This window comes from Melozone crissalis, unplaced genomic scaffold (assembly GCF_028551555.1).
Source record: "Melozone crissalis strain CALT ecotype California unplaced genomic scaffold, PUWL_Pcris_2 ptg000006l_1, whole genome shotgun sequence".
Classification (NCBI taxonomy): Eukaryota; Metazoa; Chordata; class Aves; order Passeriformes; family Passerellidae; genus Melozone; species Melozone crissalis.
Genome location: NW_026535784.1, coordinates 10,690,371 through 10,714,397, shown reverse-complemented (window position 1 = coordinate 10,714,397; position 24,027 = coordinate 10,690,371). Strand labels below are relative to the sequence as shown.

The window sequence follows — 24,027 nt, the reverse complement described above, 5'->3', positions numbered from 1 at the left end:
TTAATTGGCTTGCTGTACACCACTACTAGATGGAAGAATAGTGCTGTCATAAGAAAACAGGGCACCTGAATAAAATGAGGCTCAGAATTTGAAGATGATTCAAAACTGCTGTATCTGTTTGCTTGTTGGTACCTTTAGTAGTAGGATTTTTAGAAAATTAAAATACAAATTTCCAAGTTTGTAAGAAAAACATAGTATCTTTTGGACTGCATGTACTAAGTCAAGTGATCATAAGATCTAAATGTTAGTGCAGCCTGTATTTTGGTTAACTGAGTATAAATCATTGTAGCATTTGAGAAATGTAACATTTGCTTTGTTGTGATACTTTGTTACATACAAACTGGGTGAATCAGCCCTGACTGTATTCCAGTTCAGACTAAAGCTGAGCTGTTGCTTCTATCAAAGTAGATAAAATGCAGCCTGAAATCACTTTGGGTTAAAAGCTTCCTAGATACCCAATAGAAGTGCTATCCAGACAGATATCCTTCCACAGGGAAAGACAAAAAGAATAGTTGAGCCATCTGCTGTTCCTTAGGCTCAGTCCATACAGGAGGAACAGTTTTTGTGAGAAACTCTAATCCTGAAAGGGTCTGTCACAGTAACAGCAATACTACCTCATCAGTGGAGTCAAAGTGTGTTCTGAGTAAGTTATCAGTAGACATCTGGCACCCTTTTTTGTCTTCACAAGTTTAAAAGCTGTATTTTGTTATTTTAAGAGCAAAACAAAAAAGGAAGATGCCCTCTTTTATAAGTGACAGGCTGTGGGAGCTGTTCAGTCAGTGCTGGTGAAAATGCTGCTCAGGGTGTGCACAGTTCTGTGTGTGAGGTGGGTCAGGGATGCTGTTTCCAAGGAGCAAGCAGAAGTAGTGCTCAGCTCCATGTTATGACTGGCTCTCTGCTTTTCAGTGCCTGTAGGAATAGGGCATGAACAACACTAGGTGGAGCCAGCAATTTAATACTGACAAAACTGAATGTGCATGCAGAGGTTGAGAAACTGCAAATAATTCCTGTAGGAGCAGTCAGTAGTGGTTAAATTTTGGGTGTTATTTGTATTTTATTAACAATAGTGTGCATGAAATGGAAGATGGTTAGAGTAAAAATGTGTCCAGATTATTTTGATTTCCAGAAGTTTTTAATGTTCTTTTTGTAAACAAGTTGCAACAAGTTATGGTAATTCTCAGTGCTTTCCACCTTCCTCTCCCCCCACCTAAGCCTTCATTAAGGAGAGGAAAGAAGTGTCATTTACTTTATTAAACCATAAAATAATCCTGCAGATCTCACCTGTGATTGCAGTTGATTCTGTTCTTAGTGGTCAAACTTAAATTGCTTATGTTTAGTTTGACATAAAAATGTCAAATTCCGTACTAGATTACTTGTGCTGTTCTACTTCATGGATGCAAAGAGCATCATAGCATCCATGCTGTCAGCCTTGCAGTCTTAGCAAATGCCTCACTCAGTCAAGACAGCAGTTTTAACAACTCTTCAATACTCAAGTAATGGGGACAGTTTTGGAACAATTTAATACGGAAAGGCTGTGCTGAAATTTATGTAGGACATGTCAAATTTCATGAAAAAAATTACTACTCTGTATTTTGTCAGTCTTGCTGTTTGTTTTCCCAACTACGGCACAATGTGTTGATGAAATTGAGCTTTTGAGTTACCAAGTTGTATTATTGTGTGCTTTTTAAAATTTCTTCATTATGTGTTAAAATCAGGTTCTTGATTGCTTCTTTGACCTTGCTTTTGAAGACTATGAATTCTTTTGTAATGGAGTTTTTATTTTTGGCATACATGAAATATCCTGCAACAGATGGTATGTCTTTAATTCATTTTTAGAGGAAAATTTTTAGCAATGATAAAGTCAGTTAGAAGAGTGGTTATTTGAAACCTGGCCTATTTTATCAAACTTTAACTACTTAACTGAAATACCTAAAGTGACTTAGTAATTGCTTATTCATTTTCTTTCTTCTTGATTTGGCTATTACCTACAAAATATCAAAGTGGCAAAACGCAAGAAATTCTTGATGTAGTGATCTAAGCTTGCTGGCTTACAGGCCACTGTACCTTTATCCTCTCCTGTTTATTAGGATTTATTTCCTTTCTCTTACATGTAGGGCTTTTGCCTTCTGTGATAAGGAATTTTTTGTCATTGTTTTAACCCCAGCTGGCAGCTCAGCCCTACAGAACCACTCACTCAGTGCCACCATAGTGGGACTGGAGAGAGAATCAGAAGAGTAAAAGTGAGAAAACTCAGGATTTGAGATAAAGACAGTTTAATAGTGAAAGAAAAAGCCACTTACCCAAGCAAAGCAAAGCAAGGAATTTATTCACCATGGGCAGGCAGGTGTTCAGCCATCCCCAGGAAAGCAGGGCTCCATCACATGTAACAGTGACTTGGGAAGACAAATGCCATCACTCCCAGTGTCCCCTCTCCTTGCTCTTTTCTTTCCCCAGCTGTGTGTGCTGTGCATGCAGCATATGATCTGGAATATCCCTGTGGTCAGTTGGAGTCAGCTGCCCTGGATGTGTCCCCTCCCAGCTCCTTGTGCACCCACAGCTCCTTACTGGGGGGGTGGGAGGCAGAGCAGGAAAGGCCTTGGCTCTGTGTAAGCACTGCCCAGCAATAACAAAAACATCCCTGAGTTATCAGCACTGTTTCCATCACAAACACAAAACACAAACCCTGTACTTGCTGCTGGGAAGAAAATTCATTCTGTCCCAAGCAAAACCAGTGCACACATGTTGATCACTCTTCCTGGAAACGTGGAGGCAGGGACTCTTGAGTCCTGAAGTTGTTAATAAGATGTGGGCACTTTTTCATTTTTTCTTGTTAAGCAATAACTCCTTTCAGATGAGAATTTCAGATGAGGTCCCATTTCTAGTATATTGACTGACTGCTATACATTCTGCATTGTTCCTCTCAGTCCATTTGCTACAGTGCTTTCCTGTGCTGCTTTTTACACTGTGCTACGAGAGATCCCATCTTCAGTCTTTGGTAACTTGTCTGATGTCTCGTCTGTGAACACCTTAACTTGTGCCTTTGCTTTTCATCACGAGCTCCTTCATGTTTTTGATCACTGAACCACCAAGACAATTCATATGTTTATGTTAAATGTACTTCAAGGAACTAGCTGTAGTGCTCTAACACTGGAAATTTGAAATAATCCTCTCGGGTTCCTTCACAGCCTTCAGTATCTCTGAAGGATCTTTCAAGGTTTAGGCAGTTGCAAGGACCAGTCATTATTCCTAGTGTTTTAATGAGACACTGGAAAGGAATTGAGAGAATTTTAGATTTTTTTTTTTTCCCACAGAATACCTCATACTTACAAGAAAAATACTTGAGAGAAGAGCTTTCCATCTGGGATTATTAGACATCTAATTAATTGTGTTTTGCAACTGCAGAGGTACTTATGTAGTTGATCAGTGTAGTGTAGATGACTTCTGAATAGAAATGTCACTTTTTCCTTCAGAAAGGCCACATGGGTGGCTTTTGGTATCTCTTCATTACATGCTTCTGTAGTCCTTCTGTGCAGTTAAGTGTTTGAACATTTGTTAATTGCAAATAATACACCTGGAAAAATTATTAACAAATTATCTTTCTGTCTTAAAAAATAATGTTAGTGCCCAGTAATTATGCCTCCTGCCCTAGCATTTATCTGCCTTTAGGAGTTCTCTGTCTCAAGGCAATAAATCAGTTACATCATTTGCCACTTAGTAAAAAATCATTGAATGCTTACACAGTGTTTTGTGGAGAGTGTTTCCTTGTATTTAACAATAAAAGAAGTAACCATTAAAGGACTCTAAAAATAGTGTTTTACTGACTCCTGTACAATGCCAGGCTGCATTCTTTTCTTGACTTAGTCACATTTTTACAAGAAGTAAGACTTCTTTTGTTGTATTGAAGTAGTAAAACATGTAGATGGTCTGTAAATACTTTCTTTCTGGAGGAGTATATCTTTCTGTTCTCTGGGGTATTCTTTTCAAATTATTTATATATATATATTTAAATTACATTAAATTCATATATCACATTTCAGAAATAGTAATTTTTCATAGTAGCACTCTGGAATATCCCAGCAATATTTTACAAAACTGTAGCTCCTAATTCAGGTATGCCTGTATTGCCTATTCTGGTAGCTGAGGCTTCCACACAGAATTAAAAAACCTATGTAAAAAATGTTGTGGAATGGTTTGTCATTTGAATCAAGGACCTTTTTAGCTTGGATTTATGTCAAACAGCATTTGGATGGAAAAAGGCAGGAAATGAAAATGCATAAAACTTAATTAAGTAAGAAATCAAACAATTTAAAATATAGTAGATGCCCAAAGGGAAGAATGTGACTGCTGCATTTGCAGCTAAGCTTATCCATACTTGTCTGGGCACTTAGCACATGGATAGCATTTCTGTATGGATTTGCTAGCCAATATCTGCAAGTGGTAAGCTGGGCAAATCTCCACTATTTTACAACTGATTTGTTTCTGCTTATTGCTTCTCTCTCTTTTGTTATACACTGTTGGAGGAAAATCAAAATTTTCTTCTTGATATGTTACCTTTGTTGGATTAGTAAGCGGAAGATATTTTATGAAGCAGCAGAATTCCTAATTCCAAAAGCTGATGTAATATCAGCTTTGCTTCCTTGTGCTTTGCCAGCAAAATAGAATCACAGAAATGTTAGTCTGGAAGTACTATAGCTGAAACATCCAAAAAAAGAATGACTAGTGTTTTGCTTGCTTCAAAATATTTCTTTCAGTGAAGATTTCATATTCTTATTCTGCTTTTTCCTGTTTCCATATCTATGTTATTAGCATAATGTGTCCCATTGTAATGATGACTTTTTATGCAACAGTATGTTGTTGTGTTTGGTTTATGATCCAGTATGATCCCAGATGACTTTCTGAAGAACTGTTCCCTAATCAGTTATTCCCCATTCTCTGTGGGTTCAGATAGTTGTTCTTGCTGTAGCAGAGAGCTTCTGACCATTCCTTATTCAAATTCTTTGTGTCATTTCTCCAGGCAATATTGTTTTGAATTGAAGTCTTGACGTCTTTATACAGTTTTAATTCGCTTAACTTTATGCCTCTGAAAGTTTAGTAAGTATATATTCCATTCTGCTGAATTGTTAATGAAAGTATTAAATAGCATCAGATTCAGGACAAAATCCTGTGAAACACGACTCAGTGTTTCCTTCTGTTTTGGTGTATAACCACCCCCAAGTTCAACTTTGCAGTTTCACATTCATATGGTGGTTATTTCTTCTAACTCATCTATTCTTCTAACTCATTTATTCATTGGTGAGAATGTTATGTGAGATAATAACAAGAGCCACACCAAAATATAACAGTGATTGCTTTTCATCCATCCATAAGACCTGTTACTGTATCCCAGCAGTAAATTATACTGCCTGTGATGTACTACCTATGATGTACTACTGTACTACATCTTGGATGCTGTTAATCTTTTTGTTCTTTCCTCAGTGCTTAAATATTACTTATTTATTCCTGTGCTTTTCTAGACTGAGTGGTCTACAAGTCTTCTGCACTTCTTTTTTGTCCCTTTAACCCTATTTTCAAAGATAGTTGCTGACCTTTGTCTTTTTATCAATGTGTCATTTGCTTATTCTCTCCTAGTTCTTGGCAGTGAGGATCCATCTTGTCATTTGATGCATTTCCCATTTTGTTCCAGGGCTGGCTCTCCTGTCTCTGCACACTGTATGAATGTGCACACACCCTGGGCTTGTTTGGAAGTTGGTTAGTTCGTTCCTGAGCACAGCTTTGTCACACAGATAGGATGGATATGCACTTCTACTACCAGGAGCCACTGCACCTTGAGGTACACTTGTGCTATGACCTGGTTCATGTAGCTCTCTCTCTCACACAGTTCACTCAGCAGCCTGTTCCCTAATACACTGTCTGACACTTGCTATTGCTGATGATAATATCAGCAAAGAATTATGATCTTTTTAAAATGACAGAGGTATTAAATTTGGCCCAGATGCAGTAAGCTAAAAGAGGTAGTAACTACAGCTTTCAAGTGATATTCATGATGAAAAGTTAGTGCCCAAAAAAGCCCCAAAACAAAGCAATAAACACCTAGAATTAATTCATGCTCTGCATATAATTTTATTTCTCTGTTGAGTAACAAGCCAGGACCACATTCTTAAGTGTTTCTTATAGTAGTGTTTGCAGAGCAATCTCTTGTTATCATTGGCATCCTTTCCCAACTGAGTCTCATCCTGCACTTGATCCTTTTCTGATTGTGTCCCTGCATGCTGTGTTCCCTTAGACTTGTCAATAGAAATCAGAACTAATTTGCACTTCGTATTCTGATCTTTCTGTTTGAGCTCAGCAAAGCTCAGTTGATCTCTCACTGAATTAATTGCCTACTCTTCCTTTTTATCAAGGACAGAATTGCAAATTATAATGTAATTTCTGTATGAAAACTACTAGTTCATCTGAATTCTTTTCTTTGCCTTTTTAAGTTTGCATTTTCTCTGCAATTTGACCTGCTAGTTTTTCTAGACTGGTGAAATCTGCCTACTTGATGGTCGCTGTCTTCACTGTACTCTTCATTCACTGTTAAAAATCACAAATAAAGCGAGTTGCCTCGTAGCCCAAGTTTCTTATGAAGTTTTCTCATATTGGCAAGGATGACAATCCAGAGGATCTTATTTTCCTCCTTTCTCCAGTCATTTTCTGTGCATATCTTGCTAATTATTCTGATTGCTTCTAAATAAACCTGATTTTCTTTGCCCTTCTTGATTTAGTAATGGAACCGCCCACTGCTGAGATACTGCCAGTGCACTTCTGAGCATGCATTTGAATCTCTGGCCTACAAGATACAGCTGGATTTTTTTTCTGCTCTGTTGGTTTTTGTTTGATGTTTTTCTGTGGTTTTGGTTTTCTTTGGCCTGTTTTATTTTAATGAGCGGTTCCTCTTCCAGTAGAGGATGGTGATTAAATGGATTTTCAGTATAATCTCTGTGTGCAGATTTACTGGGGAGTGCAGTGGGGACTTCAGTACCCTGTTATAGTACTAGTGGATGCCATATGTGTTCTGACATAATGGGATGTGATTGTATGACTCCAGTCTTGCCTTCCCAAGGAGGTTGTGTTTCAGGTATCCTTCTCTCTGAGTGCCTTGACCAGCTCATGTTCAAAAGCACTGGTGCCAGACACTATATAAGCTGTAAGCAGTTATAAAAGGAAAAGTATTGTGTTTCTTGTTTACTGGATTAAGCTGCATTTTACTAGCTTTGAAGCTGTGAAACTACTATTTAAGAATTTAATCTGTTCTGTTTTTCTATCAGCAACTAGGAAAAGTAACTTAACAACTTCCCAAAGTTAAAAAGCTGTTGCAATTATCCTCAGTGTATCAATACACTAGCATTAGTTAAACTGTTAGTAAAAAATGAAGCGTGCCTGAGGCAAATTTTTTCTTATTTATTTCTAAGTCTGATTTAAAAGAAAATTCTGGTTTGCAGTTTTTAATCTTTATTTTACCCTCTTATGTTAAAAAGTGCCTGGAAAGTGTGGAGCTCTTCAAACACTACAAAGCTGGGAGGAGTACAAGAAGCTAGACATATAAACACATTTACTTTATATCCTGTTCAATAGCAGACCAGCCAGAATTAATGATTGTCATCTGAAATAGAAGAGTAGAGGTTTTTTATCAAGAAGCTGTCATACAGCTGTTACTCCATCCTTATTTCTCACCTAAGTCTGTGTGCCCTAAAATGCTCAAGAAACTCTCTAGGCTGAGCTCACTGAATGATATTATGAATTCTGCCATACCAGATGGTCTTAATGGTCCCTTTCTGTCTTGGTCTTTGTGGAAATGGATGGAGGAATGGATTTCCTAGCTTTACACATGCTTAGAATTATAAATGGAAACACTACTAAGGAATAAAGAATAATTTTATGACATTTAGAATAGTTTTAAACAGGGGAAGGGAAAAAAGCCCTGATATTTAGATGTCAAATACACGGCAGTTTTGGAAACAAACACATAATTAGAAGTAATATTCTATATTTTAGTTTGTCTTACTGTTTGCTTGCTAATATGAGCTTGTGTACTAGCTGACCAATAAGCAGATACTAATTTTCAGATGAACAATATGCTGATTTTTTATGTAAAACCAGTAATGTGGGATGGGAATGAGGAGATTGTGATATAATACTCAAAGAATATTATAGAGTATTATTATTTAGAGTATACTTAAAGCTTTGTGGAGGGGATCTAGACCCCTGCTTGCAGTACATTGATGATGGAGGAGGGAGCTGCTGGGTTTGTATGGGATGAGCTAATGGGACAGGGTTGTGTGAACTGGTTGTGGGCTTTCCTGCTTTCCTGTGCCTGGGATTGCAGCAGACACAGGGGAGCTTTGCCATTGCTGCAGTGAACTGTGTAAGAGATCTCTAAAGATATCAGGCTAAATATTGAAGATCTCTTTTTACTTGTGTTACTGCAGCAATGAAGTTGCATTACACATGAGGAAATTTTCACATATTAAAAAATAATTTCAAATGCAGGTATGAGTTAAGGTTTTCTTTCCTTTTTTAAAGAGCAGGTATAATAGGCTGTGATCACTACATCACCAGGAAACACAAGATGAACTTTTTTTGCTGTAGCAGAGTTTTATCCTGTCACCTATGGCTATGGAAACACTGTTACATATCTTCATACAATATGCTTTTCTGCTGGTTACCTACAGTGAGTTAATATTTTAAGGACGGGTCTCCATTTTTATTAATTTAGCAACAAAAAAATATATTAATAGCATTAGAAAATGTTAAATGCATAATATATAATCTAAAATTGAAATAAACAATGGGAACAGGTTTTAATAAATACTGCAATCAATTTGATATTATAATTGTGCATCCAATATTCTTTCTCTAGTTTGAGTTCACAATTTCATAGTAGAGCTACTTTTAAAATGAAGCACTGTATTTAGGATAATGAAAATTCCTTTTTTTTTTTTTTTGTACTTCTTTCAGTATTTGAGCTGTTCCTTTATCTGAATTGGTTTTGTATTTTTAGAACACTTTATTGGAATAAGTAGCAAGGGCAATGTTATATTTTCTAGCTGTATTTTCTCCTTATCTGCTCTTTGTTTGGTTATGTACAAGATGATAGGAGATACTCTTTTTTTCTACATACTTTACTAATAAAAGTGTTCTTAAAAAAAGCCTCCCAACTTTATAGGAGTAGCATTTTGATCAGTGGTAGTTAACTGTACTTATTATTTTTTTCTGTGAAAATCAGCGTTGCAGAAAAGTTCTTGCAAAGATGGTGGGTCACAAGAAGGTGTAAGGTGTGTGCTTGTGGATTTTATGTTGGGGATTTTTTAAGTGACAAGTTTTTCTTGTTTCTCAGCCATGTTATGTCTGAGTATGTGAGGATGACAGATACAGAGCGTGACCAGATAGATCAGGATGCCCAGGTGTTTATGAGAACGTGTGCTGATGCCATTCATCAGCTCAGAACAGAAGGTAAACTAAGCAGCTCTTACATGGTTTTTTTTAGCTCTTGATAAAGGCTGAGGTAATGCTGAATATTGGTGCATAATGGTGAATCTTAAATGCTTTAGGAAAAATATGGGGGAAGTCTCCTTGCCTTTTTATTTGAATTGGTGTAATCCCATTGGCTGATTAGTACTGTAATTCCATTTTCTTTAATGATAGTGGAAAAAGAAGCCACAGCATAGAATTTTGTTTATGTGTTCAAATACCAGTATTTGAACTTCAAACTTTGAGTAATAGCACAGAAACACTCAAGGTTAACAAGTATAAAAAAGGGTCTTAAATATTTGCTACTTGAGTAGTAATTCTGCACTTTGGCAGAGAGGCCTAAAGCAAAGCTAACTAGATTTGATGGTTGTCTTTTACTAGCTTGTCTACCTGTAAGGTATTACAGGTATAGTACTTCCAAGTTAGAGATAATTAAGTAACTTTAACAGAGTCCTGGTAGATTAAAAGTGTTTTTGACAACCTGAATATGGGAGTCATACCTTTACTACGCTATCTTGTGAAAGTCGTAGAGAGAGAATTTCTGTGTTACTATTTTCAAGTTGACTTGCTGCATCTCTGTATTTTATTGATACACAAAAGATTTTCATCAGATTTAAAATGCCAGCTAAACATAGTTGGAGCGTTATTCAGAATCACTGAATGTCAGTCATGCATGGGAACTGCATAGTATAAAAATTAAAAATATCTATATATGTGAATTAAAAGGATTTGACACAATAAATCCCAAAAATTTCCACATAGTCTGTACACCAGAAAATTCAAGTTCAATAGTTTAAGTAAGTTAAATATCTAGATTTATTCTGCTGTTCTTAGCTAGATGTCACTTATTCCTGTTTAGAGTTTATTTGACATAATAGAACTCTGTGGCATATATAAAAATACTATAGGACAGTAGTTATTTTCATTTTTTGGTTTGTTGTAATGACTTGCTCTTTTGGAGAATCTATATTTAAATGTAGCTATGTTTAAAAGAAATATTTATACATAACATATATAAAATGTGACTAGGCTTTTGAATATAACTTGCATATCAACTGAAAGTGCAAACTGTTGTGGAATTGTTGTAAAAAGTTAAAAGGTTATTTTTTATTTTCTTTTCTATTTCAGCACACAAGGGTGTCCAGTCTGCTCAGGTGAAGGAGCACAGAACAGCTGTCTTGGACTTCATTGAAGATTACTTAAAAAGTACTTAGTATTTACTGAATAGCTACAAATGGATGATTGCATTTTCCAAGAATGGAATCTTGCTCTTTTAACCTGAAATTTTGTTTACTGCTGTCTTGAACAGGAGTGTGCAAGCTGTATTCTGAGCAAAGAGCCATCCGAGTTAAGCGAGTGATAGATAAGAAGAGACTGTGAGTAGTGTCAAAAAATAGTTTAACTGTGCCTTTCACTTGTAGGACACTCAGCAAAACGATTGTTCGTGTTCAGATGCTAAGGAGATTGTTTTAATGGAAGTTTGTGGTTGGATGAGCAACTTCTGCAGTCAGCAGGTGCATTCTAGGGCTTTTTACACTTCAGGCATTTGAAGTCAAGTCTGAAAGTGGCAAAGTGCCATTATAGTGTTGTAGTTCTCATTTAGGTAAAGGATAAAAGCACCAAATAGAAAAATGTGGGTTAATAAATCTATTTGACTTCTACAAATTCACCAATTTTTTTTCTACTTTTTTTTAAAGGTCCTATCTTTCTGCTAAACAAGTATTTATTGACTGTGTTGTCAATAAATACTACTTGAGATGGCAGGTGTTCATGGCAAGCATGAACATGATGAAAATAAAAAACTAGAATGTAATTTCTGAACTGAAACAAGAGCTTCCACTTCTTATAGTGGCACTTGTTAAGGCTGCTCATGTAGAGCTGAACATGTCTAGGAGACATTAAAGGTGATTGCTTGCTGCCTTTTTGGTCTGGTGGGATTTTTTTTCAGTCAAGTTTCAAACCCTGTACTTCTTCACTTTCTTTTTCTGCATACTCCCAGTTGTGAGAATGACAGGGAAAGTGAGGAGGTTTGCAGTTTATTCAGTACCTGAGAAACTTTCCATGTCTTCTCATTCTGCATTATTTGGATAATAACCTCAAGGTCCATTATCTATATTTTAATTTAAAAAAATGTGCACATAAATAAATTCTTGAGCATTTTTCCAACACTTGATGCTGGTTTATCAGTTTGGTGTAGTATCAGCTACAGTTACATTGAACCCAGAGAGATTTTTTTCAAAAGTTCATAAGTGTATTTTATTCAGAATGATTCAGCCTGATTAGGCACAATTAGATTCACTCAAATATATCATTATGAGACATAAATGGTAGTACATGTGGAGGATCAGACCAAAACCAAGAAAACAAAATATCCCAAACCACTTCTGAAATTTGGTAAGAAGTAATGAGAGAAAAGTAAAGCATTGGTGTTTTTGTAGCTCCCACAACTTTTCAAAAAAAAGCTATATAGAAACAGTGTGATATTTTTAATGTGTAAAAATTCAGAATCTTATCAGTATTCTTCATGTGAAACAGCTTCAAAGAAAGAGAGCATTGTTCCTGCAGTCGAAGCAGTAGCTAATGAATATGAGCTCTTCTGTTAGTTAATACTCCTACATTACTCTTCCCATGTGAAATCCCAGGTTCAGGATTTCTCAGATGAATAAACAGAGAAAAAACCTCAATTTGATGCATTATTTCAGAAGTTAGAGTACCACTTAGCTAAAGAGTAGTAAGGCATTAAGAATGAACCCAAAAGATACATTCTTATTATTGGAGGGTCCCTCTATGTCTCTCTTTGTGGATGTAAGAACTAGAACACATGTTGACCAGGTGGAGTCTGTATGCATTGCAGATGTGATGTAGTGGCTCAATTGTCATTTAAATTAAAATTCAATTCAAAAAATCACAGGGCATAACCCAATCTTTATCATGACTTAAAGAAAAACAGTATAATTGATTTGTAACTTCCCTGAGGATTTCAGCAGGTGCTTTATGTGATAGGAACATGTACCTTGAACGAACCAGGCATCTTTTATACAGTGCACCCCAGACACTTTGTTCATTTTAAATTGAAAGTTTCTTATATTCCTATACTGTGCACAATAAGGACAACAAACAATAAAGGAATATGTTTCTTTAGAAATAAATTAATCCTAGTGCAGCTCTTCTTTCCTGCAGTTTAGTCAATTTAAAATATGTGCATATCAGATAATACTGAAAAGTTTGCCATAGAAATATATTTCATCATGTTTCCTTCTATATTGATAACTATCCTAAGCTCTTCAACAAATTGCCTGAGTGTTATAATTTCCTTTCAGAGGTTGCCCCTATGTATTCACTCACATATTTTGATTTAAAAGTTCTGCTGGTTAGGACTAGTTTCACAGAAAGAAAAGATGAGAAATAGAAACACAAGCATTTCTTTCTGTAAAGTACTTGGTTGTGATTTTCAATTTTAGTGTTTATTGGTCTTCAAGATTATATTTAATTTCAATTTTAAACTTCTTTTTCCATTAGAAGATTTTGTGAATTATGTATGGAGTTATTCAAATCAAGCTGATATTTTTGTTACCTGTGGAATTAGTGGTTTAGTAGTACTAAAACTATTAGTTGAATTGCACAGATATGTAGATAAGTATTTTTTTTTCTTATCATTAGGCCAATTTGAGAAGGAGGAGATGAGAAAAGAATTCTTCTTTGCAAAATTACCAAAAGCCTAATACTTGCAGAGATTTTATCACTATAAAAGGTTCCCTGCTACTGTTAAATAGCAATCACTCACTGATGACAATTGCATTATATTCTGGTTTTCACAGAATTTTCTAATTAAGGGTTAGAATTTAGGCACAATGCAATGAAGGAACACAAAAAAAGCAGGACCTTCTGTTAGGCACAGGGGAGAATTGCAAATCATAATGAGATTAACTGCTGATTATATTTGAGAGGGCAGGAAGTGATAAAGGGTAGGGTGGAATCACCTGGCACAGCAGGCGATTCCACCCACTGGCTTTTAGTTCTTTACCTTCTTCAACAGCATTACTAAACATTTAACTGATTGCTATTTAGCAGTTACAGAATTCATTGTAGACAACAATAAACCACAGAAATTTACTGGAAAAAGTACTTTACCACTAATTTCAACATTTTTTGATGCAACACTGAAACATACTTGACAAGTACTTAATATATAATCACTGAATAAACTTCTCATGTTTTGCATTGTCTTTGTATTAAAATTACCTAATAGGGACTAAGAAGTAGTCCCTGTTAGCTAATTCCCTAAAAGCTAATTCCATGGTATTTCCTTTATGACAATTGAAAATATAAAGTAAAATTGCCATTATTATATGAAAAAAATGAAGAAGTAGTGCTTGGCTGTTGCTGCTAAAAATTTTTCATATGACCTAAATGTTGGCTAAAAAAAAAAATATTTATACACTGGATGTTTGAAAAGAAGTTTAATAAAGTGTCAGTATTTTTATGCTGTAGCCTTCAATATTCTCAACTCTGAGCATGTGGGGCATTTTGTCCAGGAATAATATTCACACTTTCTTTGCCTTTGTAGCAATATGTCAGTGACAGTTGCTAAGTACATTTTGTATCTCAACTGGAAAATCTTTAATGTGAAGTTCACAAGAGTTAAAGTATTGAATTTAGTAATCTGTGTTTTTTCTCATTTTAGAGAAGTACATCTGTATAGTATTAGTTAAATCATTGGCTCTTGTACTTCTAGGTCCAAACTTGAACCTGAGCAGAGCAACGTGTCCAAATCACCTCTTTCCACTGAAAAATCTTCACAGAGTGCTTTAGGGGATTCTGAAGAAAAACTTTCTGCTGAGGAAAGCAAAGGTAGGAATAAAATGTAGTTACATTTTACTTTTTGTGGCAAGACCTGTCTGGTTGATAGTACTTCACTTTAGAAGGGCCAATTGCTGTGACTGGCAGGTTTTCCATTTTCATCTTGCTTGAGATGATCAAGCTTCTGTGAAGCATACTGTGAGACTGAGGAAGCAAAATCTTAAGCTTTTTGACATACCAGCTAAAGAAATCATATGGTTTGCTGAATTCTTCATCCTCTTAATAACCTCTTTATGTACTCTTTTCATTTATTTTTATCAATATCTTCTAAAATTTGTCCAATTTTCCATATTTCTTTCACTGAATGCAAGGAATTAGCAAGTAGGTCAATGACTCTCTCAGAACATTCTTAGTTTTTAAGCACAGAGACCTTGAGTTGGAGACTCCTACAGCAGGAACTCGAAGGTGGAACATGCTCACAGAGGAGGTTATTGGCTGGTCACATCCAGTAGTTTTGGGGCTTTCTTCTTGACAGCTTTGAGTTGCCCTGCTGGGAGAATTTAATTTCATCTTTCAGGGTGCAGGAGATAGCCAGAAATCCAAAGCAGTATCTCTGACCTTGGGGTCATTTCAGATGGTGCAGATCTTGATGGGGTTTGTGAACATTGGTTCTCATTCCTGGTTGCCTGCTTCTCAGGCTGAGGGATAGAAGCCATTTAAATTTTCTTAGCCATTTCAGCCTGTCCTGGGATGTAGGTGCTGGCAGAGCTTTGGAGCTAAGTGCCTTTTGGAGTACTATGCAGATAATTTCAGGTTTCATGCCTAGAGATTTTTCTGTGATTCTGAAATTGCTTTCCCTGGCTTGTGGTCTCTCACTAATTGTCTAAAGGAGGCCAAGGTACCCTGTGATTTACAGCAGGAATTTTTTTTCCTTCTAATTACATTACATTGTGATAATACTTTGTCAAGATAGAATAAATGCAGTGGTTGGCCATATTATTCTGATAAATAGTTGTTGTTTCTTTAGTGATTTTATTAAGAGTAAAGTTCCTCTGTTAGGTGACTCCAGGGCCATAGAGAGCATGGATTCATGTGAAGTGGGTGCTCCACTTCTGGATGAAGTTCTCTAACACTGAATTACCTCACAATGTCTGAACAACTTCATTTTCTGATAATGGCCTTGCTTATCTTCCTAACCAGTTTGTACATCTGCAGCCCTATCAGTGTGCCTTTTTTCCCCCTCTAACACTGAATTTATCATAAGAGGTACAGGTTTTGATTCTGTGCCATTTCTAGTGCTTACCTTTTTATAGTGTGTCATAAGTGATGCAGCACACAGGCACACAGATGAGTTTCACCTTAACCTGTTATCAGTGTTTTGCAGCTGTGAGCTGGTGCCACTGGAGAAGCAGCAGCATAGTAGCATCTTCATTGCCCTGTGCTCTTTCCTTGTTACCACATGTCCCTGCATTCTCCCACCACATAGTGTCATTACAATTTTTAGCTCCAAAAATCTGTGCCACACCGTGGAAAATACTGTTTCTTGGTTGCCTTGGACACAGCAAACCACTGCAGTAAATAGAAATGCAGCTGTTTTATTGCACATTAATTTTGATTACTCCAGTTCTCGCTTTCATGAGTTTTTGCTTTAATTTTTATGAGAAAGTAGGGGTCCTGCCACACAAGTGGTGCTGCTGCAGTACTTATGAGGGGTTGCTGAGTAGACTTTGAGAAAACTATGAGACTTGTATATCAAAATAAATCTGTCTGGAACAGTATGCAAATGCACACAGCCTGTGATTCCTCACATAAGGGTAAGTGCTGGTTGCTGCTGCTTATAGGAATCAGCCTTGTGACTTTGCTGGTAGGTGGCTGTCAAAGTGTGAAAATAACATGAACAAGATGACTAGGAAACAAGAAACTCAGCTTAAATTTTACAGCCTTTGATTTATACTTTTTTTTTAAGTAACTTTTCAAATTTTTAGGAAGCCAGAGAAATGCTTGCATTTTAAAATCAGCTCTTTCATCTTCAAGATGTTGGTGGTTTAGAGAATGGTGAGCATTTGTTTTTATGAATTAGCCATCAGCACCATGCCTGGGTCCCTTGGGTTAAATCTCATCTGTAAAGATACTTTTGAGAGCAGCTTGTGGTTCTGTCCTTAATTTGAACACTATGATGAACAGCTGAATGTGCTACTTAATGTGCTGAAGAACAACTTGGGTTTTGTCTGGTTTTTTGGCAGAAACTAAAGCAAAATGTGATTACCTTTGTTTTGTGGCAAAGCACCTGTTTACATTAGAATTATAGTGGCCATGCCTCATGGTAGGAAAATAGTCTCTGTGGAGAGTGCTTTTATATACTGGCAGTATTTATTTGCATATTACAAATTTGACATTTAGTTCATGGAAATAAATGTAAATAATGAGTAGCTTTTGAACTGGTCCACAAGCTTAGCAGCTGTCTCCTTTCAGTGTGGAAAAAGGTTCAGAGGATTTGATCATTATTTTATATCTCTGTCACAAGTTAACTACTTCTCTTTCTGAAATAAAAATGTAGTTTGGCTTTTGCCAGCTGAATTGCAGAAAAGCATTAATGTCAGCTCCATGACAGCTGCAGAAAGCCCAAAACATCCCACAGTGACAGGAGGAACCCTGGGGAGATACATGTGTCTTGCTTACCTCTTACCATAAGTATATTTGCTTATTAGCCATCACATTGGATACAGGTGCTGTTTTTTTACAGTGCTGGCAGGGCCTGAAACTAATTGGTTTCTCTGGGTTTTCTCTTTTTTTTTTCTCCATAAACTAATTATCTTATTTTGTTCGAATACGGTAAATAATTTATTGTAATTTTGATATAATGTAAATACATTGATTACCTAAACAAATAAGTTTTGTGATTCTGTGGAATAGATTTGAAATACTGATAATACCCCATGGAAAAAAATACTTGGATGCTTTCTAAACAATCTTTAAAGAGATTCTTGGGTTTATACTTCACTACTATAAGAAAGAGCTGATCTATTTTTTGGTTTGAGGTTGTGTTTAAAATAAATTTCTTACGTTCCTTATCTGCATCCCCCATTTGTAACACTGTCATTGTTTATGCATCCTGGTTAGGTTGTTGAAAAAAAAGTTTATAAAGGAGAAATACACAGTACTCTTTTACAGTATTGATATTTTCAAGAGTTGCATAAATACTATCATGGAGAATAAAAAAGGAAAACTTCTCCTTTTATCTCTTTTCATATATGTGTTTATAAATAAGACCACTTCTTTCAGAGGCTTCCCAAGACAAGGTTTCAGCCTCTGAATGATGATGCATTAGTGCTGCTTAAGCAATTAAAAAAAATATGTCTAGGAAGTTCTAAGAAAGCAAATTGAAATACACATAAATGCTTAAAAGATTGACTGAAATAAATAGGGAGCCTGAAATGTATGAAAAACTAAAACCTAAATCTTTCTGTGTTTTAATTTGCAACATGCAGCTGATGCCTCAAAGCAGGTTGAGGGCTGATCCACTGTGGGGTGGTACAGATCTCTCCTGGGTTTTGTAAGATTGTTACAGCCAGTAGGGAGAGGAGAGGCTCTCTCAAGGCTGCAGTCTTACAAGGTTTTTAAACACTGATGCTAGAACAGCTTCAGAAACAGTGGATTCTTGTAGCAGTTTCTTTTCTCTCTTCTAACTTCTTCCTCTATAACCAGAAGTATATAATTAAGCCTAAAATTAAATCTTCCAGAAGGGAATATCCCAGAAATAGCCCTTCAAGGTCTTTTATGCCAGACTTATACAAAGATTTATGCAGATGAATAGCTTTAATCAAAGGGAAAATACTACTGGAATGAATGAAGCAGCTTTGATGTGTTATGGTTAATTTGTGGGGTTGGAGCTGATTCCTGTTATATGCTGGAGGACCCCTTGCACAGTTGGTGTGGGATTTGCACTGTAAGAGGAAGTTTAAAGAGCATGACAAAATCGAGTTCATCTGTGAGCTTTGCTCAAAACATCTTTGATATTCTGTCTTTAGTTTCTGAAAGGAGGAACTGGTGGTTCTGTCAAGTCTTGCTGGAAGATAATACTTTGCATATAGGCTGTCATTTTGAAAATTGTGTTTTATCTGTTAAAAGACAACTGCTACAGTATTTTGTGCCCTAAAAGCTCTTGTAGTGCATTATGTGTTATTTTACATCCCTTTCAGTCAGTATGTTAATGGAGCTCCCTTTAGTTTACAAAATTAAACTTACATGAAGACCTTTGGCCTTGTTTGGAAATTAAAGGTTGTTGGTGTAATTTTGTGCTGTAAATACAGCGTGAATCTCAGTAACTGACAAAGGAGACACAACAATTTCATGATCAGTCTAGCATGGATGAAAAATTATTTTTACTTTACTACTCAGTGCCCTGTGCTATTCAGTGTCTCAAGTGTTTGGTGGTTCTTTTACAGACAGGAATCTGCCCGATGCCCAAAGTAACCTTGGATTATGGGGGGATAGCAGAGGTGAAGATGAGCTGTCACCTGAAGAAATACAAATGGTATGTTTATCCTGTGTCTAATTGTCCATTTTATTGTATTTTCTGTTGTATTCACGTGTGGTAAAAAAAAGAAGTACAGATTCACCTAAATGAACTTTTAACATTTTATGCAGAATAATGCTGTAAAAAGATACACCTTTTGCTTGGGACTTCCTAGTTTTTCTGGTAGCAGCTAGTATTGAAAAATGCTACAAAATATTTACATGGAGACATGAAATTAATAAAAGCTATCTTTCAACAATCAAAATTAAAATTGTTTTCTACCACTACAGTACAAATTGCTTTGTTTAGTCAGTAAACAATAAAAATCAAGGCAACATCAGAAGAATCATTATGAAACTTCTGAAAGAATAAATTGTTTGCCATTTTTTCTTGGACAGTTTCTAGAACACAAATAGTTGTACTATTTAACTATTACTGTGAAGTTATACTTCATTTTATTTCTTTCTATTTTTTATTATCAAAATCAGATTGGTTTCCTAGAAAGAATAGCTACAAGATGTCTGTCACAACAGAATTTCATTAATTTTAACACTTTTGCATTTCTCTGCTATCAGCATGTTTATAGATTGATCCAATTCTGCTTACATTTGAATAGGAAATTTCTGACATAGGTATGATTGCTGACAGCCTGTCAGATTTTTTGATACTCCTAAAATTTATCATTTTGAGCATAGTTCAAAATTCTTAGAAAACCTCTCTACATTAACACACACTGCCTTGGGTTTATATAAAGAAAAAAGAACTGATTTCAATCAGTAGCCGTGCAGCTATCAGAAGAGTGAGCTTTACAGGGCAAAGGGCTGCAGCAGTATGACTTTGTGGAGCTTCCTTGGCAGTGATTCGAGGTGTTCCCAGACACAGTGCACATCATTCTTCCAGTCAGAGATGACTGAGTTGCACACAATTATGGTATGGCTTGTTCAAGAGAAAATGTTCTTCAAAGGCTGCTCTGTATGCTCTCATGTTGTTCTTGAGTGCCAGTTTAAAATCTAGAGGATTATTCCTGCTTTGTGTTTTCTTTTACAAGATAATTCTGCTCATGTTATCATTCTCCTTTCTTTAGGCACAATACTTTTAGGCCCCTTGCTGTCAGCCTCCATGAAATGAGAGTTGGGCTCTGAGAGGGCCTTCTGACTGAAAACTAATGCAGGTTGTGTTTTGTAGAGAAATCTCCTCTCTGAAAGGGTTTTTGAGCTTTGGAACCAACTGCCCAGGGAACTGGTGGAGTCACCATCCCTGGTGGTGTTTAAAAGACAAGTAGACGTGGCACTTAGGGACATGGTGTAGTGGTGGGTTGTCATCTTGATCTGTAAGATCTTTTCTATCCTATACAATGCTATGAAGAGGATAGCTGCAATCTGTGAACTGCTGTGTTAGCTTTAAATTGGGATGGTTTGTGTCATATCATACTTAGCAAATCCTCAGTCATGGTTCCATGATCCTTCATGTAGATAAAATAATGAATTAAAGCCCTATCATTGCTAAAGCACCAATTCCTATCACTAGTTTACCCTCAGGAGAGAGCTTGATGTTGACCAAAAGATTTACAGACCTACTGCATGATTTACACAATAAATTTTAGTTTATAACTCTGAATACAGGTATATTCATGTTTTTTACAGTTATTGTGAGCAGATGTCTTGTGATTGCATTGAGTGGGAAAAATCTCTGCTGTTTGGAGTCATGAAAATATCTACTTTTCTCTGACTTCATCTTTTTTTTGGTTGGTTGGTTTTGTCTTAAATTCAGGGGCAGCACATCTAATGACTTCTCTCATGGAATAACTAAAAGGAGTGGTGATTATTTATTTTATGCCTTGGATTTTTTAGCCATATATTAAGCAGTTTGTCACTTTATGCCATACTTTGGTAACAGAGTATTTCACTGTCATGAAAGAGGCTACTCAATAAGCCATAAATCACTGAGTTATACTGATTGCTAGAGCTTGGTTTTATGTTCCCATCATGTAAATCCCTTTGTGACGCACTGGTGTATGATGTGTTCAGAGCTCAAACCCTTTGTTCAATTGCCTGTTTTAGCATATCTTAACAGCTGTCTGTGCAAGTGCTCCATCAGACATGATTTCAAGTTGCAAAGATCATTTAGCAGTTTAAAAGGCAATCTGTGCCAGTGGAAGGTTTTAAATATCAAAGAGACTTTTAAAAGAATACTTTCTCAAGTGGATTTGTGCTATTTGTAAAGGATTAAAGTCATTCACTGTTTCTTTACTGAAAATTTGTCTTCTCAATTAGTTACCATCTGGTTTTTCAGGCAGTTAAATAGGGGATTTCTAATGTTGAATATTTGTACAGATATCCCTACAGAAGCCAGAAAAAACAATTGCAGCATGGTGGTCCCACTTAACTCAAGGACCAACTGGCAATCACAGCACTAAATCCTGTGGCCCTATTTCATTGCCCTTTGCCTTGGCTTTGCTGTGACTCCACCACAACCAGACATACAATGGTCATGAATGTAAAGCAGTGCAGTGATGAAGCACAGCATCTGCTGCTGTGAAGTAAATATGAAATAAATATATTTTAGGCGATAGTATTTTCAAAAATGCTCTGCTCTGTACGTGGTGTCACTACATACAGCAGTGACAATGACACTTGAATGTGTTGCAATGCTGGTATTATTTCATTTGACAAAACCATTGGATCTTTAGAGTGGAAATCAATGGAACTGTGCAGTATGTTGCTCTCTGTTCCCCTTCAATTCATGGAGCTGGGCACCTTCCCTGAGACTGCTACCCACAGTGAAGGTGGCAGTGCCCAGTAACCTTCCTCTTAGACTCTGTGGAATCCTTTAGCCCAGGAGAGAAGGTTGTTCTTTACCAATGAGGTAGGCAGTGAGCCTCTTGTACAAAAAGAAATCTGGATGTTTAAAAAAATCTGGATGTTCAAAGAAATAAAATCTTTTTCTTCATTCTTTATGATCGAACTTGCCCATGTCAGAAGACTAAACCTTTCTCTGTGAGATACTGTTACCCTTCTTCAAAGGCATACCTGTCATTTCAGACTCACTTCTGGGAAGTTAAACCTATACATTTCATGTGTCATTTCCTTCTCCCCTTTTTCCAGTTTGAGCAGGAGAACCAGAGACTTGTTGGTGAGATGAACAATCTCTTCGATGAAGTCAGGTACAGTTTTCTGTCCCTTGACAGACAGTGGCCTGTGCTGGTCCCATGCCCCAGTCAGCCCCCGTGTGCAGGGCATTGGCTGCAGGACACCTGCCTGCTCCTGGGGCAAATCACCAGTGCCCAGGAGAGGAACCATGTGCTGTCCCACAGTGTACAGAATGGCAGCACTGGTTACATATGGAAGGCATTCTTACATTCTCCCTTATCCACATTTTAAAGTACTACATTTTCCATTTCTGTCCTGTTGTCTGCTGGATATCCAGATGGCAGTAGGGGAGGTGCCACTGCTGACCCCATGCAGAGGCAGACAGTGGTGCCATCACTCTCCCCAGCTGTGCAGAACACCCAAGCAGCTACTCAAGCTAGAAACTGACTTTTGGGTGTCAGTCCTAGGCCAGGTGAACTGCACACACCAGAGTAGCATATGAAAAGGGTGTGTCAAAGTCAACTGCTTAAAGCCCAGCATGAATGGTATTATATGAAATGAAAGAAGGGAGACAAGTGAAATACCTGGCAGTGAAAGCTGCTCACTGAGCATTTCTGGGGGTGCCTTTCCCAGGGCTTCACTGAGGGCTGGTGGTCTTCCAACCAGGCACTGTCCAAGCCCCAGTCCCTGTTATTGCTGCCTCACAGTCAACTGACAGAACAGTGGCCTCCTGAGCAGCCACTTACTGGCCTGGAGGGTCTGAATCTGCAGCCGCAAGACATGTTTGCACGAGTTTCTAATGGAGTGTTTCTGTTCTTTGCCAAGACAAATTGAAGGAAAAGTGGTGGAAATCTCCAGATTACAAGAGATATTCACTGAGAAAGTCTTGCAACAGGTTAGTATAATTTAATACTAGAGCAGCAAACACAACTTAAAGATTTTCTTGGGGGCATTTTGGTCTTGATTGCCAACTTGTGAATATAAAATTAACAAATCTTTAATACAAATGTGAAGGAAAATACTTTTGTTTTTCAAATTCAAAATCAAGATATTTACTGTTGTTACTTATTAGAATGTACCAGGAATGGAAAATGAGAGATGTGTGTTAGAATGATCCCTCTGCCTCAGAATTGATGTTCTGTTAAATGTGTTAGGTAACAGCATCCTTTCTGGAAATGTTGGCACCTCTTCCAAAAGAGCTGGAAAAATCAGACAGGTTAGATTTGACTCTAGATAAATGGGAGATTTCCTCCTGGTCTTGGTAGTTTCCATTCAGGTTCGTAAAATCACCGATAAAGAAATAACAACTTTAATGTATTACTCTCTGCCTTTGCATCAATGAAACAAAGATGTTAGTAATACCAGATTTTATTTTACTTTTGAGTTCTGCTTGTTCCCCAAGTCCTTGGAAGTGGTTTTTGTTTTGTTTTGGTTTGTTTTTTTTTTTTTTTTTGTAACATTCATTACTATTTCTCAATTTTATTTCTTTTTTAAACAGGAGACTGATATTGACAATATCCATCAATTAGTTGTGGGTGCAACAGAGAATATAAAAGAAGGCAATGAAGACATAAGAGAGGTAATATCTTGAAGTTGTGTTTCAGACTCATTTCTCTTAACTTTCAGTTTTTTCCAGGTGTTGCTTTTGAACAGCACATGCGAGCTCGCCCATGGCACTGGTGCAGTGGGTGTTGGGTGTCAGGACAGGGGTTTGGGAGAACTGTGCAAGGTAGCTGAGCTTCTCAATAGTTCACACTTGCTAAGCATCATCTGAATAGCTACACAGGACTGCAGAAATCTACTTGGCCTCAGCAGTTTTTAAACATGAAGGTCACCTGGCTTGCATTTAAGCACCTGTGAAGATTTTTTAAAACAAAGAAGTGAGGGGCAGAAATTGCAGACTACCACTCTAAGACAGTGTTGAAATGGTTGAAACAGAATGCTGAATGTTAGCAGAAGAAATTTTGAACACCTCTTGCATGCTCCTAGTAAACAAATCTCTTCCACTTTTACTAAATAGAAGGAAAGGTTGTTTTATTTTGAGAACTGAGATTTCAATAAAAATGGAGCTCCTAAATTAGGCTACTGAGTAAATGGCTCACTTCTTTCTCC

The 24,027-nt window shown here is 36.8% G+C and overlaps 1 protein-coding gene across 2 annotated transcripts in view; it reads left to right on the top strand.

Annotated features, from left to right (window-relative positions):
• Nucleotides 1-24,027, top strand: part of STX18 (syntaxin 18) — a 59,812-nt gene that overhangs the window by 32,928 nt on the left and 2,857 nt on the right. The window contains exons 1-9 of one of the 2 annotated variants that reach the window (XM_054295869.1): nucleotides 5,705-5,830; nucleotides 9,377-9,492; nucleotides 10,639-10,716; nucleotides 10,820-10,886; nucleotides 14,246-14,361; nucleotides 18,756-18,844; nucleotides 21,931-21,989; nucleotides 22,741-22,810; nucleotides 23,414-23,494. In XM_054295869.1, coding sequence (XP_054151844.1) covers nucleotides 9,384-9,492; nucleotides 10,639-10,716; nucleotides 10,820-10,886; nucleotides 14,246-14,361; nucleotides 18,756-18,844; nucleotides 21,931-21,989; nucleotides 22,741-22,810; nucleotides 23,414-23,494 — 669 coding nt within the window. In that variant the 5' untranslated portion in view covers nucleotides 5,705-5,830; nucleotides 9,377-9,383. Of the gene's footprint in view, nucleotides 1-5,704; nucleotides 5,831-9,376; nucleotides 9,493-10,638; nucleotides 10,717-10,819; nucleotides 10,887-14,245; nucleotides 14,362-18,755; nucleotides 18,845-21,930; nucleotides 21,990-22,740; nucleotides 22,811-23,413; nucleotides 23,495-24,027 lie in introns of those variants that run through there. The other variant, XM_054295868.1, reaches the window with a different exon arrangement.